Source organism: Rutidosis leptorrhynchoides, chromosome 10 (genome assembly GCF_046630445.1).
Source record: "Rutidosis leptorrhynchoides isolate AG116_Rl617_1_P2 chromosome 10, CSIRO_AGI_Rlap_v1, whole genome shotgun sequence".
NCBI lineage: Eukaryota > Viridiplantae > Streptophyta > Magnoliopsida > Asterales > Asteraceae > Rutidosis > Rutidosis leptorrhynchoides.
In genome coordinates, this window is record NC_092342.1 from 312,461,304 (window position 1) to 312,477,942 (window position 16,639).

The 16,639-nt window shown below is 35.8% G+C and overlaps 1 protein-coding gene across 1 annotated transcript; it reads right to left on the reverse strand.

Annotated features, from left to right (window-relative positions):
* Positions 1-6,055: 6,055 nt before the first annotated feature.
* On the reverse strand, positions 6,056-13,530 carry LOC139871853 (uncharacterized). The gene is made up of 20 exons (XM_071859601.1): positions 13,435-13,530; positions 13,030-13,267; positions 11,413-11,469; positions 11,260-11,287; positions 11,050-11,172; positions 10,836-10,947; positions 10,573-10,610; positions 10,412-10,465; positions 10,237-10,305; positions 10,016-10,132; positions 9,802-9,870; positions 9,473-9,552; positions 9,222-9,350; positions 8,836-9,148; positions 8,300-8,467; positions 8,072-8,202; positions 7,385-7,526; positions 7,161-7,285; positions 6,887-7,066; positions 6,056-6,288 (listed from the first exon to the last, which is right to left on the reverse strand). Exons 2-20 carry the CDS (start codon positions 13,122-13,124, stop codon positions 6,249-6,251), a joined length of 2,070 nt encoding a protein of 689 aa, XP_071715702.1. The 5' UTR covers positions 13,125-13,267; positions 13,435-13,530; the 3' UTR covers positions 6,056-6,248.
* Between the last annotated feature and the right edge of the window lie 3,109 nt (positions 13,531-16,639).

A 16,639-nucleotide genomic window follows, 5' to 3' on the forward strand; every position in this document is an offset into this window, starting at 1 on the left:
ACTTTGAAAAACTGACCAGAAATCTCTGCCCAGATGGTGGCGCGGCGCGCCCCATCCCCGCGCGGCGCGCGGATTGGCCTGGCCAGATTCTGCTTTGTTTGGCGCATTTCACGCGAAATGTTTGACTAGCTATCGACCTCCGATTCACATGAAACTTGTTTTAATATACTTGTATATGAATATTTAGCATAGAAAAATAGTTCGGGACCCGACCCGAACGCGTTGACTTTTTCGTTGACTTTGACCAAGTTTGACTTTTAGTCAAACTTAACCAAACTTTTATACAATCATTCTAACATGCTTTTATACTTGTTTCTTGTATGAAACTTGACAACGTGATTCACATGCTATACTTAATCGAGTCGTAACGAGCCATAGGACTAATTGAACACATTTCACCCGACCTTGTGTCGTAACCGGTTAATTGATATAACTTACTTGTTTAGGTCAAGGCTAAGCAACTTTCATGCACACGTTTACTTGTTGAAGTACCTTTATACTCGTGCACTCGAGGTGAGATCATAGTCCCACTTTTTACTCTTTTGAACTTACTTTTGGGATGAGAAAACATAAACGATTCTTTTGAACTAAGTGAACACAAGAACGGGAAAACAAACATTCTACATACGAGTTTAGAACGAAAATCCTCAATCCGATTATCATTAGTTACATCAGATGGTGTAAGCGAGAACTTATGTTATATGGCCATATGGGTTTGACAAACCCTCATTCAAACGGTTCGCTACCGTTTACGAATGAAATATATTTTCGGGAACAGTGTTGTTCTAGCACTAATTGATGGGGTATTCAACGGACGGAACGTTAAGCTTTAATAATTGGGTGCTCGTGAATATTAACTTTTAGAATGTACTACTATTATTTCATCTTTGCAAATCTTGTGGTTCGACTTACTTTACTTTTACTCACTTACTTAAACCTATGATTTCACCAACGTTTTTGCGTTGACAGATTCTTCTATGTTTTCTCAGGTTTTCACATGGCTATTTGTTACACGCTTCCGCACTCTTTGATTACTTGATTGGAGTCTACCATACATGCATACACTAGGGATAGCATTTTTGGATTCAAACTTTTGTCTACTTACTTACGCTATTTATAGCAACTGTGGTTTCAAACTAATTATGTCGCAAGTTATTTCATTCATACTTTATAACTTTGTAAACTTAAACTTATTGTCGATCCGTTTGTTAAACTAAACTTTGTACCTTTCAAATGAACGCGACATAATTTTGGTCAAACGAGTCTCATATAGGGACTACGACCACGCAACGGGACCTAAGTTAACGACGCCGTCAATAACGGTTTTGGTCGGGTCGTTACAAGTGGTATCAGAGCGTTGGTTGTAGGGAACTAGGATGTGCATTAGTGTGTCTAACAGAGTCGTTAGGACGCATTAGTGAGTCTAGACTACAACCGGATAGTTAGCATTTGCATTCTGACATACATTTGCTATAGATAGCACTTACTTGACTACTTGTGCATTATACTTGAATCATTCTTAGGCAAACTTTTTAATGGTACCCAACCTTCATCATACGAACTCGTATTCCGCCACTTTTTGGTAACACACGTAAATTCATGATTCGTACACGTATGGATGACGATGACTTCATTAATCACACTTGTTCGGGAACTCTGTCTCCCGGATTGTTATTTGCCACCGTTTCAACTTACTATCGGTTTCCCACTGGTGTTTCTTACTATCTACTTTTTGGTGTTACTACCATCACTACTCTAGGTGAGTATCGTCATCAACATTTATCACTACGGTTGCGTGCTACTCGTTATCATGACTCGTTACTCTTTTCATACCTGAATACATTTTTGTCTGACTCGAACCACATTGACGTGAACAATCATTTTATACACTTCCCTCGGGGAACGCTTCTTTATAGTTGCACTAATTCTTTCGATTCAATACGAGTCACGTTAGAGACGTCGTTACACTTTGTTTATTTTAAACTTCACGACTACACGAACTTGAATCTATAGAGTGATGTGGGAATGGAGGTATGAGTTAGCGTAATATAACGACACTCGATCAACGTGGTTATATTACGGTAAGACATACCAAAGTTCTAGTGACGCGTGATGGTGGTTAGACTCGATCAACCTAAACACCACCATGTGCCATGTACATGACTTCATCTTTTCATGTTTGGACATCTGAAAACTCCGAGAATATTGATAACAACCATACCGGGGACACACCTTCGACTTTTGTCGAACTGTATTTATGCTTCCAAATGAATTACCGATTCCTCTCGGCTTCAACCGTATGTTACACGTGTATACTAGCTCGTCCTCGCACAGTCTTATTGACTAATTACAATTTACTCGTTATGCTCGCACTGAGGCGGAAACTTCTCTCTCACCACACTCGTACTTCCGGTTCAGGAGGTCCTTATTCTAAATTCTCAATGGAGAGCGACTCTTCACGTTATACAAGTATTCGCCGCGAGAGTGGATAGTCCTAACAATCGTTTTCAAAACCCGATAAGAACTTGCCCCGACGAACATTTTTGGAAACCGATGAATCTTCCGCGACGCGAATGTCTTGAGAAACTTTTCCTAGCTAACGTTTTCCATTCCTAGCAAACTTGTTTGATATGCCTTAAGGAAATGTACCTCGTTTCGGATCGAGATCCTCGTTTCATTTCTAGATTTTGGAGTACCTTACAAAAAGCCTCGGGACCGCATTTAGACATGAGTACCGCGTACCATCCACAACCCGACGGACCGAACAAACATGCGATTTAAACCTTGGAAACCATAATACAAGTTTGTATTACCAACTTCAAATTTACTTGAGAAAAGTATTTTCCTTTAACCGAATCCTCGTACTACAATGATTTTCATTCGAGTTTTAACGTCACTCCTTTTGAAACCACATGTGACCGGAAACGTCATTCTCTTTTGTCGAACCAAGTAAACGATGACCAATTCACCGGGACCGGGATTATTCATGAGCAACCGAGAAAATTTATTCATATTCAGGTAAAAACCCTACGCGACTCGTAATCACCAAGAGCTACGCCGATGTTAGACGTAAACATTTCAAATTTCACGTGGGAAACCGCGTCACGTTAAGAGTCGCACCTTGGAAAGGTGCAATCCGTTTCGGGAAAACGTAGGAAGCTAAATCCGCGATATTTTGATCCTTTAAATTCTTGGGGTGTTTTGGACCCGTCGCTAGCCGTTTAGACCTTTCCGACTCATTTTGAGTCTCCGTTTATCCTACATTCGATGTATCAACTTAAAGACGTGTTTTGCGAAACGAGAACTTGTTATCTCCTTTGATGAACTCACTATCGACGATAACCCTCACTTCCTAGGAGGACCGGTTGAAACCATAAATCGTGAAGCCAAACCTTAAAACAACATATGATCCCGACCGTCAAAATTCGTTGAAATACCCTAGGACGTACTTCTCCCTCACTCGTAGAATTGGCAACGCAAGATCTCGAGGAAGATTCAACAACTACTACTTCCAACTAAATTTCGGGACGAAATTTCTTTTGAGGCGTGGATAATGTAACATCCCGCGTTTTTCCGTTAAATTTAATTTTAACACCGTCTTTTTTTTTAAAACATAATCTTTCGTATTTAAATTCGTAGTTTCCGTTGACTAACGTTCATAATAATTCCGTCATTTAATTATAACATCTTCCGTTAACTTGCGTTTTAAAAATATTCGATCGGTTAAATCCCGCACCCGCTTCTAAACTTGAGGGACTAGTTCCGCCACTTGACCAAAGAGGTGGCTAGTAGTTGACTAGTCAACCACTCACCACCTCCATCCACTCCATTCATCCATTTCTTTTTTTTTCTTTCTTTCTTTTTTTCTCTCAAGAACACAAACATAAATCATCATCTAAATCCGGATCGGGAAGCAAACTTCAAAACAAATTACATATTCGTGATCCTCTCATCATCCTCTTCGATTTGGTACCAATTTCATCCATTTTGGGTAACTTTCTAAAATCACTAATTTTTCTTTAAATTCGTGTTTTTGATTTGAAATTGTGTTAGTTAGTGTCTATGGCTCGTGTGTAACATGAATATATGTTTTGTTTGCTCGATTTGTGGTTTGGAGTAACTAGTTTGAGTTTTTGAAATGGGTTTGCTTAATCCTTGATTTTGGATGAGTAAATGTTGTTTAATTGTTAAAGTTCATGTTTTAATTGTGTTACTAGTATCACTAGCTTCGTTTTGATGCATAGGTTGACTAAGAAAACTTCAAAAACATGAATATTGATTTTTGTGGATTTTGGTTAGGGTTTGATAGACTTTGAAATGAACTTTTGATGCGTTGAATGCTTGTTAATGTTGTTAGTAAGTGTTTAGATGCAATGTATGCTTAATTACCTTCGAAACGGCATATCGTATGTGTAAATTGGATTCCCGAATCATAAAATACGTTTTACGAACTTGAAACTTTGAAAATAAACCTTTCTTGATCAATTGACGAGTTTTCGGTTATTGTAAATGATGTTTGTGATTGATGAATTGTGTTTAGTTGTATTCCTCGCCAAAATACCTTTTCGACGATATATGATAGGCATTATAAGTGTTTGCGGGTCAAGAGTTGGGTTGGAAAATGTTTTGGTTCGTGCATACTTTGAAAAACTGACCAGAAATCTCTGCCCAGATGGTGGCGCGGCGCGCCCCATCCCCGCGCGGCGCGCGGATTGGCCTGGCCAGATTCTGCTTTGTTTGGCGCATTTCACGCGAAATGTTTGACTAGCTATCGACCTCCGATTCACATGAAACTTGTTTTAATATACTTGTATATGAATATTTAGCATAGAAAAATAGTTCGGGACCCGACCCGAACGCGTTGACTTTTTCGTTGACTTTGACCAAGTTTGACTTTTAGTCAAACTTAACCAAACTTTTATACAATCATTCTAACATGCTTTTATACTTGTTTCTTGTATGAAACTTGACAACGTGATTCACATGCTATACTTAATCGAGTCGTAACGAGCCATAGGACTAATTGAACACATTTCACCCGACCTTGTGTCGTAACCGGTTAATTGATATAACTTACTTGTTTAGGTCAAGGCTAAGCAACTTTCATGCACACGTTTACTTGTTGAAGTACCTTTATACTCGTGCACTCGAGGTGAGATCATAGTCCCACTTTTTACTCTTTTGAACTTACTTTTGGGATGAGAAAACATAAACGATTCTTTTGAACTAAGTGAACACAAGAACGGGAAAACAAACATTCTACATACGAGTTTAGAACGAAAATCCTCAATCCGATTATCATTAGTTACATCAGATGGTGTAAGCGAGAACTTATGTTATATGGCCATATGGGTTTGACAAACCCTCATTCAAACGGTTCGCTACCGTTTACGAATGAAATATATTTTCGGGAACAGTGTTGTTCTAACACTAATTGATGGGGTATTCAACGGACGGAACGTTAAGCTTTGATAATTGGGTGCTCGTGAATATTAACTTTTAGAATGTACTACTATTATTTCATCTTTGCAAATCTTGTGGTTCGACTTACTTTACTTTTACTCACTTACTTAAACCTATGATTTCACCAACGTTTTTGCGTTGACAGATTCTTCTATGTTTTCTCAGGTTTTCACATGGCTATTTGTTACACGCTTCCGCACTCTTTGATTACTTGATTGGAGTCTACCATACATGCATACGCTAGGGATAGCATTTTTGGATTCAAACTTTTGTCTACTTACTTACGCTATTTATAGCAACTGTGGTTTCAAACTAATTATGTCGCAAGTTATTTCATTCATACTTTATAACTTTGTAAACTTAAACTTATTGTCGATCCGTTTGTTAAACTAAACTTTGTACCTTTCAAATGAACGCGACATAATTTTGGTCAAACGAGTCTCATATAGGGACTACGACCACGCAACGGGACCTAAGTTAACGACGCCGTCAATAACGGTTTTGGTCGGGTCGTTACACTAACTACTCTTCAGAGTGATGTCTCATAAAAGGTCCAATAAGCTTGTATACATAATACAAGTCACACAAATCATGATCAACACCCCAATCCAAGTATACAACAACATTTCACTACAAAATGGAAATGTACGGCCAAAAATAGGACAAAAGTGATCCAAAAAAATTTACTATCATTCTCTAGGTATTATTTACAGTTGAATAAATTAATAATAATGAACACAACATCTCCAAAAAGGTTCGACTATAATCAACAATGTGATCCCTCTCTAAGTTGAGTTGAGATCTCGCGAAGCTTGGCCTTGCCATCTGCACCATTAAAAACAAGTCTAAATGAGCAATCGAATCTTGTTAACAACAAATAAAACAATGATATTTTGAAGCCCACACAATAGTCGAATATTCTAGGGATGGCAAAAAAAAAAAAAACCATACCCGATGGGGAAACCCGGAACCCGATATTTTTGGGTCGGGTTCGGGCTGGGTAAAAGGTTCTAGGGTCGGGTTCGGGTATGGGGATGGTTTTTAATCTTTTTGCGGGTCCGGGGATGGTTTTTAATCTTTTTGTGGGACCGGGGATGGTTTAAGAAACAAACCCAATTACCCGCCAGTATACCCGAAAAAAGACCCGAGTCCATATACCCGACCCGTAAACCCAATAGTTCGCAAGTAAATGGGGACCCGGATACCCGTGGGGAAACCAGTTTACCCGCTAGTTAGTAACTAAATGGGGACCTGACGGGTCCGGGTCGGGTTTTGGGACGGGTTTTTTAATCGGGTTCGGGGCTGTGATTACCTAAACCCGGCCCAAACCCGACCCGACGCCATCCCTACAAATATCAAGTGTCTTATGTTACAAATGAACAAAGGCTGACAATAATATCAACAAGTTAGCAACGTGACACACCTTGAAAGCAAAAACCGTGCAAGCGGGCTTAAGTTTGCGTTAGACTGAGCTTCTTTCTCCTGCTGCTTCTTTTTGTTCTCGGCTTCTATATTTGCATTTTCTGGCTCAATTACTTTTTTACCCTTGGAGAATCCACGTATTGCCACCTCTTGCAGATCCTTTAATGAAGCTTCTTTTGAACTGGAAAAAAGTATTTTCTTACGAACCAGAGTCCAACAAAAAGTAACAAAACAAAATTACCAAACAAGAGCATGAGGTTAACGTAATTAAGTACCTTGCTAATCGGTGAAGCATTCGGGTCACAAGAAACTCACAAGACCCAGGCTTAGTGTATTCCATGTCCATTAAAGAATTTATCACTGAACGAACCACAGATGCCTCTAAATCATCCGCAACCGCCTACATTACATTCGTAATCAGAATAAAAAAACTCATGATTTCACCTAGTGTTATAGGTTGTATCTGACACTTCAATACAAAAAATTTATTTGAACTGACCTCTTTTAATGAAGGGATTATCAGAATAGACAGTGGAGCAGATGCTGATGATGCAGAGGTTCGGGCAACGTCTTCTTCATCGCTACTTGCTTGCCGAGGTTTCGGAAACGCTTTTATTGCATCATAATAGTCGCTTGAATGCCTGATTTAGATTATACAAAAGTTTGAAGAAATCAAATGTCAATACTCCTAGTCAAGGTTGCAAAACTCGCTATTCGGGGATTAATCAGTGGGGAGTGGGGATTTTGGAAGGAGTAATCGGCAATTCGGGGATTAATCAGAGATTAATCGAATTGTACTTTGTACATATAAATTATAATTTCAAAAATGATATACGTAAATATAGAATAAAACCATAAACATAAATATAAACTTTAACATAATTGTCTAAAATTGTTCATTTTTTTTTAAAAGCTTTAGAGTTCTAGTTTAAATTCTAAATTCATGTTAGAATGTTGACAAATTTTGAGTTTGACCTACTTTAATTACCAAATTCGATTTTGACCCATTAATCAACCTTGAGTCGTTGACCGATTATTTAAACGGATTTTGAAAAATCGGAAAGGACTACTCTTAAAAACAAGTAATCGCGGATTAATCGGGGAGTACTCTGGGTTTTTACAACAGTGCTAGTAATACAATACCAAAAAAAAAAAAAAAAAAAAAAAAAGCACTTAAATTCATTACCTTGAAGAATCTGTGCTGTTTGTTGATTTATCTGATCTTCTACTTTCTTGAATACCTTTGTTGTTGACCTTGCTTAAAGGCCTATCTTTACCCAGTCCTTTCTTCATCCCTCCTTGAATTGCAGCCTTCGCCTGATAACACACAACCAAACACGTAAATAATCTCAAACAAATATTCCATATAGACTGATTTTAATGTCGCAATACAAATTTGAGAATAAAAAACAACCTCTGCAAGGTTTAATGCACTATCCTCATGTGAAGCACTTGATGTTTTCTCTTGAATTCCCAGTCTTGACTTTGGTGTACGAGGAGAATCTGACTCATCGTGTGGGCCACGGTAGACAAAAGTGCCACTAATGGAAGCATCTTCAACAGAACTAAAAGTGCCACTCGACTGTACAACCAACAAAGACCAATTCAAATCAATAACAAAAGGACATAATTACTGAGATAGTCTCGGTGGTTTTACCCAAACTGCTGAAATAGTCTCTTACGGTTTCGTGGTTTTCAAAATGTTGCTGAGATAGTCCTTTGTTACTGAGATAGCCCACGTGGTTTCACCAATTTGGTGAAACCACGTGGACTATCTTAGTAACAGGAGGACCATCTCAGTAACATTTTGAAAGCTCTGGGGACCAAGTAGATAGAAAAAACCCTGGGGACTATTTCAGCAATTTGAGTGAAACCACACGGACTATTTCGTTAATTATGTCTAACAAAAACAAAGAAATTTTGTATTGTTTCAACTAGATTTAAGCTTACCATGGTACTTTGGTCACTGAAAAGCGATGATGTTTGAGCTTTTGGTGATCGAACAACAATGGTTCCCGTGCCATCCATAGACATATCTTCATCACCTTTGTAATAATCTTGTTTTTTGTCTTGATCTGACTCTCTAGAAGCTTCTAAAAAGCGCCTGGTACCAGTTTCCATATTTCTCTTTTGGGTCGCTTGAGTGTCGGTTTTTCGGTCTCTAACTTGAGGTGGTCTAACAGCACTTCTAACCGTTCCCGTACTGCCGGACCCACCAATGCTGAAATCCCATCCAGCACTTCTCATAGTTTTGCCCTGCCCACTGTAATTAAAGTACAAGTCAGCTCACACTTTATGAACAAAAGGACAAGATTGTAAATTCACATTATAGTTACCTGGCTCGAACGGTTTCTTCCACTCTTGGCTCCTTGGTAACCTTCACGGTATTAGTGTGTTCCCCAAAGGCTTGTGTACCGTTTCTAGGTGATTCACCGTCCTCTTTAATTTGAAACCTTGGACGTTCTCTGTAACAGATTTAAATATATTAACGTTGATGGATTACATTTAAAAAAACTATCAAGTTTTATAAGAAAGAATATAAAGCAAATTGCAATAACAAAAATGCTTTGGAAATATAGAAAAGCACCTGATTCTTTCTAGAAGTCTCGGATTCTTCCTAGCATTCTTAATAAAACGGTGTTTCAGAAGTTCCTTTGCACTTGGTCTCTGTAATACAGGATTGAAATCAACAGGGACAAAATTTTAGGTATCACACATGTGGGTTCCTTTGTTGGGACAGAAATGAGTAATGGTAATGATAGCCTTTATATGAAGTATACTAACTTAAATGTATGTTTGGTGTCATAAGTGTAAATACTGAAAGTATAAGGGGCAGTAAAAAAACACTGCAACAATAATAACCAAAGAACATTGCACAAGAAACAGAAACACGCGCGGATTAGATTGATAAGGTACCTCAGCCGGAACTTTCTTTAAACACAATGATACAAATTCTTTCATAGGTCGGGAAAAATGTTCATCTAGCTGCAATATGAAGAACCAGGTAAACATTAGATTCCTAATTGTAGCTAAATCTAACAAATTAAGATAACATGAATGAATGTCAAAAGTAAACTCTTGAATTAAATATTTAGATATATATGCATATGAAAAAAATAAAAAATAGGACCTGGGGAGGATTTTCTCTAGGTATGATGAAAAGAACTCTCATTGGGTGAAGATCGGCAAGTGGAGGTTCCCCTTTGGCCATCTCAATTGCAGTTATTCCTAGAGACCAAATATCTGCCTGCATCAACCAAAATCAGAAAACAAAGTAATGAGTTTGCAGAATATTATATCAAAAATAAATAAATAAAAAGAATACTGCACAATGTATTATAAAAATGGAACCTTCTCATTATATCCATCTGAATTCTGAATCACTTCAGGCGCCATCCAAAATGGAGTTCCTACAAAAGTCTGTTACCAGTAATCATATCAGTGATTAGTGCCAATTTCAAACATAAAAGAGGTCTTAAAAATGAAAAGAAAAAACACAAATATGTTGGCTTATGACACAAAGTACCTTTCTTCTAGATATTGTGCGGGTTAGTTGTGCAGATACACCAAAGTCAGCAACCTGTAAGAAAGTCCAATTATATAACCTTGAATAATAACAATTTTATATGCAATTTATGTTGCACAGACTATAGTAATCACAGTTAATACAGCTAAATATAAGCATACCTTAACATCACCATTTGCGGTCAACAAAATGTTTGCAGCTGTCAAAAAGTCACAACACCGGTTTAGTAGAATGTTATATTATATTATATTAAGAAAATACTATGTTATTTACATTATATTATTTTACATTCAGTTCTAGTATAAGTACATAAAATAAATTATATACTTATCTAGTTTATAACATACAACCCAAATACACAATCACTCATATATGATATATGATATATGATATATCCAATAAAATTTCTAGTTAAAGAAAGAACCTTTAATATCCCTGTGGATCTTTCCTTCGGTATGGAGATATTCAATGGCATGCAGCAAGTCACGTAAAATGCAAGCAATGGACATTTCATCCAATGGGTGATTTGGTTGTATCTGTTAAAAGGAAAGTTTAGTAAATGTTCTTTCCGTTCTAGCTAATTTTAAATACAGTGCACAATAATGAGAAGTAACTACAAGAGGTTGGTAATAACTTACTAAATCAGCAACGGAGCCACCAGCCATGTACTCCATTATTATCCAAAGTTTTGTTTGGTGAAGATATGATCCATAGTATTCTGTAATATATTGAGATCGACATTGTTGCAAAACTGCTATTTCCTGAAAGGATATTTCAGTAAAAGAATATATTATTTTATATCTACGAATTTATTAGACAAGTGATTGTATTTGTGTAGACATAGATACCTTTTGAATGTCCTCAATTTCATCTTCTCTGTAGGGAAATAGAAAACAAATGTTACTTATAACAATACATGTATTCCAACTGATAGTCTAGAATAACTGTGAGTGACGATCTGTATTGTAAAGACAGAAAAAAATTCAGATACAGAAACTCACGATTCTTCCAAATCGATAACTTTAATAGCAACCTCCTTGTTGATTTCCTTATCAAATCTGCATTCCAAGGAAACTTATATGTCAAATAATTGGATATCAGAATGAACAAGTAAAAATCAAATTGCAAAGAGAAATTAGCTTAGAATTTCAGAAATAGTAGTTTATAAATTTAAAACGGAAGTTAAGTATATGTATACTTTGAAGGATATAGAAGAAAAGAGAGCACATTTCAGATGAATGCCAAGTGGTGATAGGACAATGCTTGTCGGAGAAAATGGAGAATGCTATGTAACTTAGTTGATATCATAAGCGAGAACTACTAAAAACTAACATTAAATGCATGTTTATCCAATGAGAAATATATCTTAAATATCTTTAAGAAAAATTCCTATCCAGTATATATGTTGCAATGGCCCAAACTTACCTTCCAAAAGTACAGAATTAAATCTCATAATTACACTAGTTTACACTAGTATTTAAATTAGTAAGTTATTTCTTTCTGTCACTATTGTCTCCTTGAATAGAAAAATTTGCTCCCAATAGCCTATGAGTTATAGGAATTCAGCCACAGTTACAAATCTGGTGTAACTTATATAACTTATGTACTAAGGGTGATTAGGCTTATGGCTTTTGCAGCCAGTGAAAGATTTTTGTAAATAATTAATTGAATCAAGATTCAAGAAGGTTCACAACAAAGAAATATTAGGGCTTTTAGGCATAACCTAGTGTATTTCAATCAGGGTTATAAGTCTTTCTATAACAAGTGAAAGCATGCTACTATTTTGGGGTAACAAGAAAAGCACTAAGAGTAAAAGACCCTCAATTATAGTTATAGTTATTAATACTAAACAGCAACAATGCGAAAGAAATTACTAAAAACTTATAGTACTGCATTGGTTTCACCCAACTAGATACTAAATAAAGCATATTGATATACTTAACCTTTGCCCTAATCTTATAGACTATAATCACATTAAATATGCCATTTATGTAAAGGCTGCCCCTAAACATCAATCCGGTATAAAATATACGCAGAATCTTGACTTTCACCACATATTATTACTTTTGACGTCAATTTAACCTTCAGATGTTAAACGTCTAATATTCGCTAGAACCGAATGCTTTTCAGCAGTAATACAATATGTCTGGTCCACCTTTATCATTGAAAAGGTATTCACAACATTAACCTGATAAAAATTTCATGCCAATTGTCTTAAAAAACGATCTCACATTATTGCAATCTCTTTACACGATTTTATCCAGATTGTCTTGCAAGAACTTATCAGATTAATCTCCACGCCATGGTAATTACTAATCATGTTAATAGTATATGATTCCATATGGTAGTATCCATTTGTTTAGCATCATGCTTTTCAAAATATCACAATAAAATACCTAAAGCCATAATTCATAGCTGCATTATGGCACCTAATAATGTATATGAAAAAAGTTACCCTAATCTCTATCTTATGCCCCAATTTTGAAATGCAATTGACTATTGTACCTTGGTTTTATACTACTCAATAAAGATTAAACATCCTTATACACACATAACATAAGCATAAAATGAAAATTGAAAATATGTACTGCAAATAAAACAATTCTCCAGAAAATTACCCCTTATAAACATCACCAAACGATCCTCTTCCAATGAGTTCCAGATCGCTAAATCGAGATCCGGCAGCCTCCATAATAGCTGCTGCATCTGCCATCTTCACTATAATAGTACAATCCCTTCCTCAAAATATTATATGCATATCAAATCAATGACATTATACATCTATAACTCCTCAATTACAACTTCAACTCAACAATGCTTATAAACTATAAGTCTCAATTCACTTTTACTATAAATCTGAAACACGAAAACAAAAAATCAGCGTAACGATCAGTAAAAGTAAACAGTAATAATGATACAATAAGCGTAAACAAGTTAATCGAATAAAATCGCAATGTGCGTAGTGAAGCGATTGATTGAATTATTTATAACTAATTTAGAAAGATGCTTGAGTGAAAGAGTACCTGTTGTTGCGGAATCAGTTAGGGCTTTGATAGATAGAATTATGAAATTAGGGTTTGTGAAACGGAATTAAAGAGTCTGTGTAAGGGTGTGAAATACAAAGGGGATCATGGGATTGAAGAAAGACAACAAATGAGAAAAAAACCTTATTTCTAGAAAAATTTATAATTATATAAATTTATAATTATATAATATAATTTAAATTTATAATAAATTAATTAGTTTAATTAATTATTAATTGATGAGAGTTAAAATCGGCTATATATGCAGCCTCGCTATGAAAAAGCTCATCTTTATATGGTCGACTTTGTTGATCTTGAGGGTTCGAAGACTTAGTTGACTATAGTTTTTTTCAGTAAGCGAGAAAAAAACTCAGGTAATTAAGCCTCTCGAGCGCGAGATCTGGTATCGGGCGAATTGCGCATTATGCGCACCCTCTAATCACACTCCCTATTTGAACAATTTGACATAGTCAGTAGTTGAACACAAGTGGTGTGCTTCATTGGGTAACTCGTTGGTCACTCGGGTAAGCTTGTGTGGTTAAAGTTGACTTCGATGTTGTATCGTTCTAGTTATAAGTATGAGGTTTGTTTGTGTTTTTTCGTCTTGTTTCCTTTTCTATTTGTTGTTGGATAGTTTGTTTTTGGTTCTTAGGTTTGGTTACTCTTGTTTTGGACATTTTGTGTTTAAGTATTAGTTTTTCGTGACTTATAGGTTGTGTTTCTGTTTGGTTTGTTTCAACTGAGATATTTAATCTTCGGATAAGGTATTTTCTTAATTTTTTATATAAGGCTCGTTTTTTCAAATAAATAAATAAAATAACTATATCTCATATGGGTGTGTTTGGCGGAGAAGCTTATGAAAGCTTATATGAGCTTGAGCTTATGATTTTAATAAACTCCAAGTAATAAGCTTTGTTTGATATACATAAAAAGTAGAGTTTATGAAAATCATAAGTTCTAGAAAAATAAGCTACTTAGTAGCTTATGAAAAAAAATAGAGCTTATGGGTGTGTTTGGACGAAAGTAGCTGGAGCTGAAGCTAGAGCTTATGAGCAGGAGCTGGAGCTGAAGCTTATTTTTGAAGCTGGTAGCTGGAGCTTATTATTTTTTATAAATGTTTGGTAAACTAGCTGGAGCTTATTTTTCAGTTCATAAGCTCTACTTTTTTTCATAAGCTACTACAAGTAGCTTATTTTTTCAGAGCTTATGATTTTCATAAGCTCTACTTTTTTTGTCTACCAAACGAAGCTTATGACTTGGAGCTTATTAAAATCATAAGCTCAAGCTCTCATAAGCTTCCATAAGCTCCAATAAGCTACGCGCCAAACACACCCTACAGCAGCTTATGGGAGCTTATGAGAGCTTATAGGAGCTTGAGCTTATGATTTTAATAAGCTCCAAGGAATAAGCTTCGTTTGGTAGACATAAAAAGTAGAGCTTGTGAAATTCATAAGCTCTGGAAAAATAAGCTACTTCTAGTAGCTTATGGAAAAAAGTAGAGCTTATGAATTGGAAAATAAGCTCCAACTAGTTTACCAAACACTTATGAAAAATAATAAGCTCCAGCTACCAATTTTAAAGATAAGCTCCGCGCTTCCATAAGCTCTAGCTCCAACTCCAGCTACAAGCTCCAGCTAGTTTCATCCAAACACACCCATAGAAAATAATAAGCTCCAGCTACCAGCTTCAAAAATAAGCTCTAGGGTGTGTTTGGACGAAAGTAGCTGGAGCTGGAGCTAAGTAGCTGGAGCTGGAGCTAAGTAGCTGGAGCTGGAGCTAATAGCTGGAGCTGGAGCTTATGAGCAGGAGCTGGAGCTTGAGCTTATTTTTAAAGCTGGTAGCTGGAGCTTATTATTTTTTATAAATGTTTGGTAAACTAGCTGGAGTTTATTTTTCAGTTCATAAGCTCTACTTTTTTTCATAAGCTACTACAAGTAGCTTATTTTTTCAGAGCTTAAATCATAAGCTCTACTTTTTTTTGTCTACCAAACGAAATTTATGACTTGGAGCTTATGGAAGTTTATATTAAAATCATAAGCTCAAGCTCCCATAAACTTCCATAAGCTCCAATAAGCTACGCGTCAAATAAAATGTCCCGTTCATATTGATTATAAACGTTCCATATTAATTGATTTCGTCGCGAGGTTTTGACCTCTATATGAGACGTTTTTCAAAGACTGCATTCATTTTTAAAACAACAATCACCTTTATTTTATCTATAAAGGTTTAAAAAGCATTACGTAGATTATCAAATAATGATAATCTAAAATATACCGTTTACACACGACCATTACATAATGGTTTACAATAAGAATATATTACATCAAAAATAAGTTTCTTGAATGCAGTTTTTACATAATATCATACAAGCATGGACTCCAAATCTTGTCCTTATTTTAGTATGCAATAGCGGAAGCTCTTAATAATCACCTGAGAATAAACATGCTTAAAACGTCAACAAAAATGTTGGTGAGTTATAGGTTTGACCTATATATTATCAAATCATAATAATAGACCACAAGATTTTATATTTCAATATACATCTCATACATAGAGATAAAAATCATTCATATGGTGAACACCTGGTAACCGACATTAACAAGATGCATATAAGAATATCCCCTATCATTCCGGAAAATCCTTCGGACATGATAAAAACGAATTCGAAGTACTAAAGCATCCGGTACTTTAGATGGGGTTCGTTAGGCCCAATAGATCTATCTTTAGGATTCGCGTCAATTAGTAGATCGGTTTACTAATTCTTATGTTACCAAGCAAAAGGGGCATATTCGGCTTCGATCATTCACCCATATAATGTAGTTTCATTTACTTGTGTCTATTTCGTAAAACATTTATAAAACTGCATGTATTATCATCCCAAAATATTAGATTTTAAAAGTGGGACTATAACTCACTTTCACAGATTTTTACTTCGTCGGGAAGTAAGACTTGGCCACTGGTTGAATCACGAACCAATAACAAATATCTACATATATATCAAAGTATGCTCAAAATATATTTACAACATTTTTAATACGTTTTAAGTTTATTAAGTCAGCTGTCCTCGTTAGTAACCTACAACTAGTTGTCCACAATTAGATGTACAGAAATAAATCGATATATATTATCTTGAATCAATTCACGACCCAGTGTATACACGTCTCAGGCTAGATCACAACTCAAAGTATATATATTTTTGGAATCA

Bases quoted from the DNA above. Each gene is read 5' to 3' on its own strand.
- LOC139871853 (XM_071859601.1), bottom strand. From the start codon at position 13,124: ATGGCAGATGCAGCAGCTATTATGGAGGCTGCCGGATCTCGATTTAGC. The intron at 10,133-10,236 runs GTTCCATTTTTA...TGGTTGATGCAG, and splicing joins CAGATGGATATAATGAGAAG to GCAGATATTTGGTCTCTAGG. The intron at 7,286-7,384 runs GTCAGTTCAAAT...AATGTAATGTAG, and splicing joins TAATCCCTTCATTAAAAGAG to GCGGTTGCGGATGATTTAGA.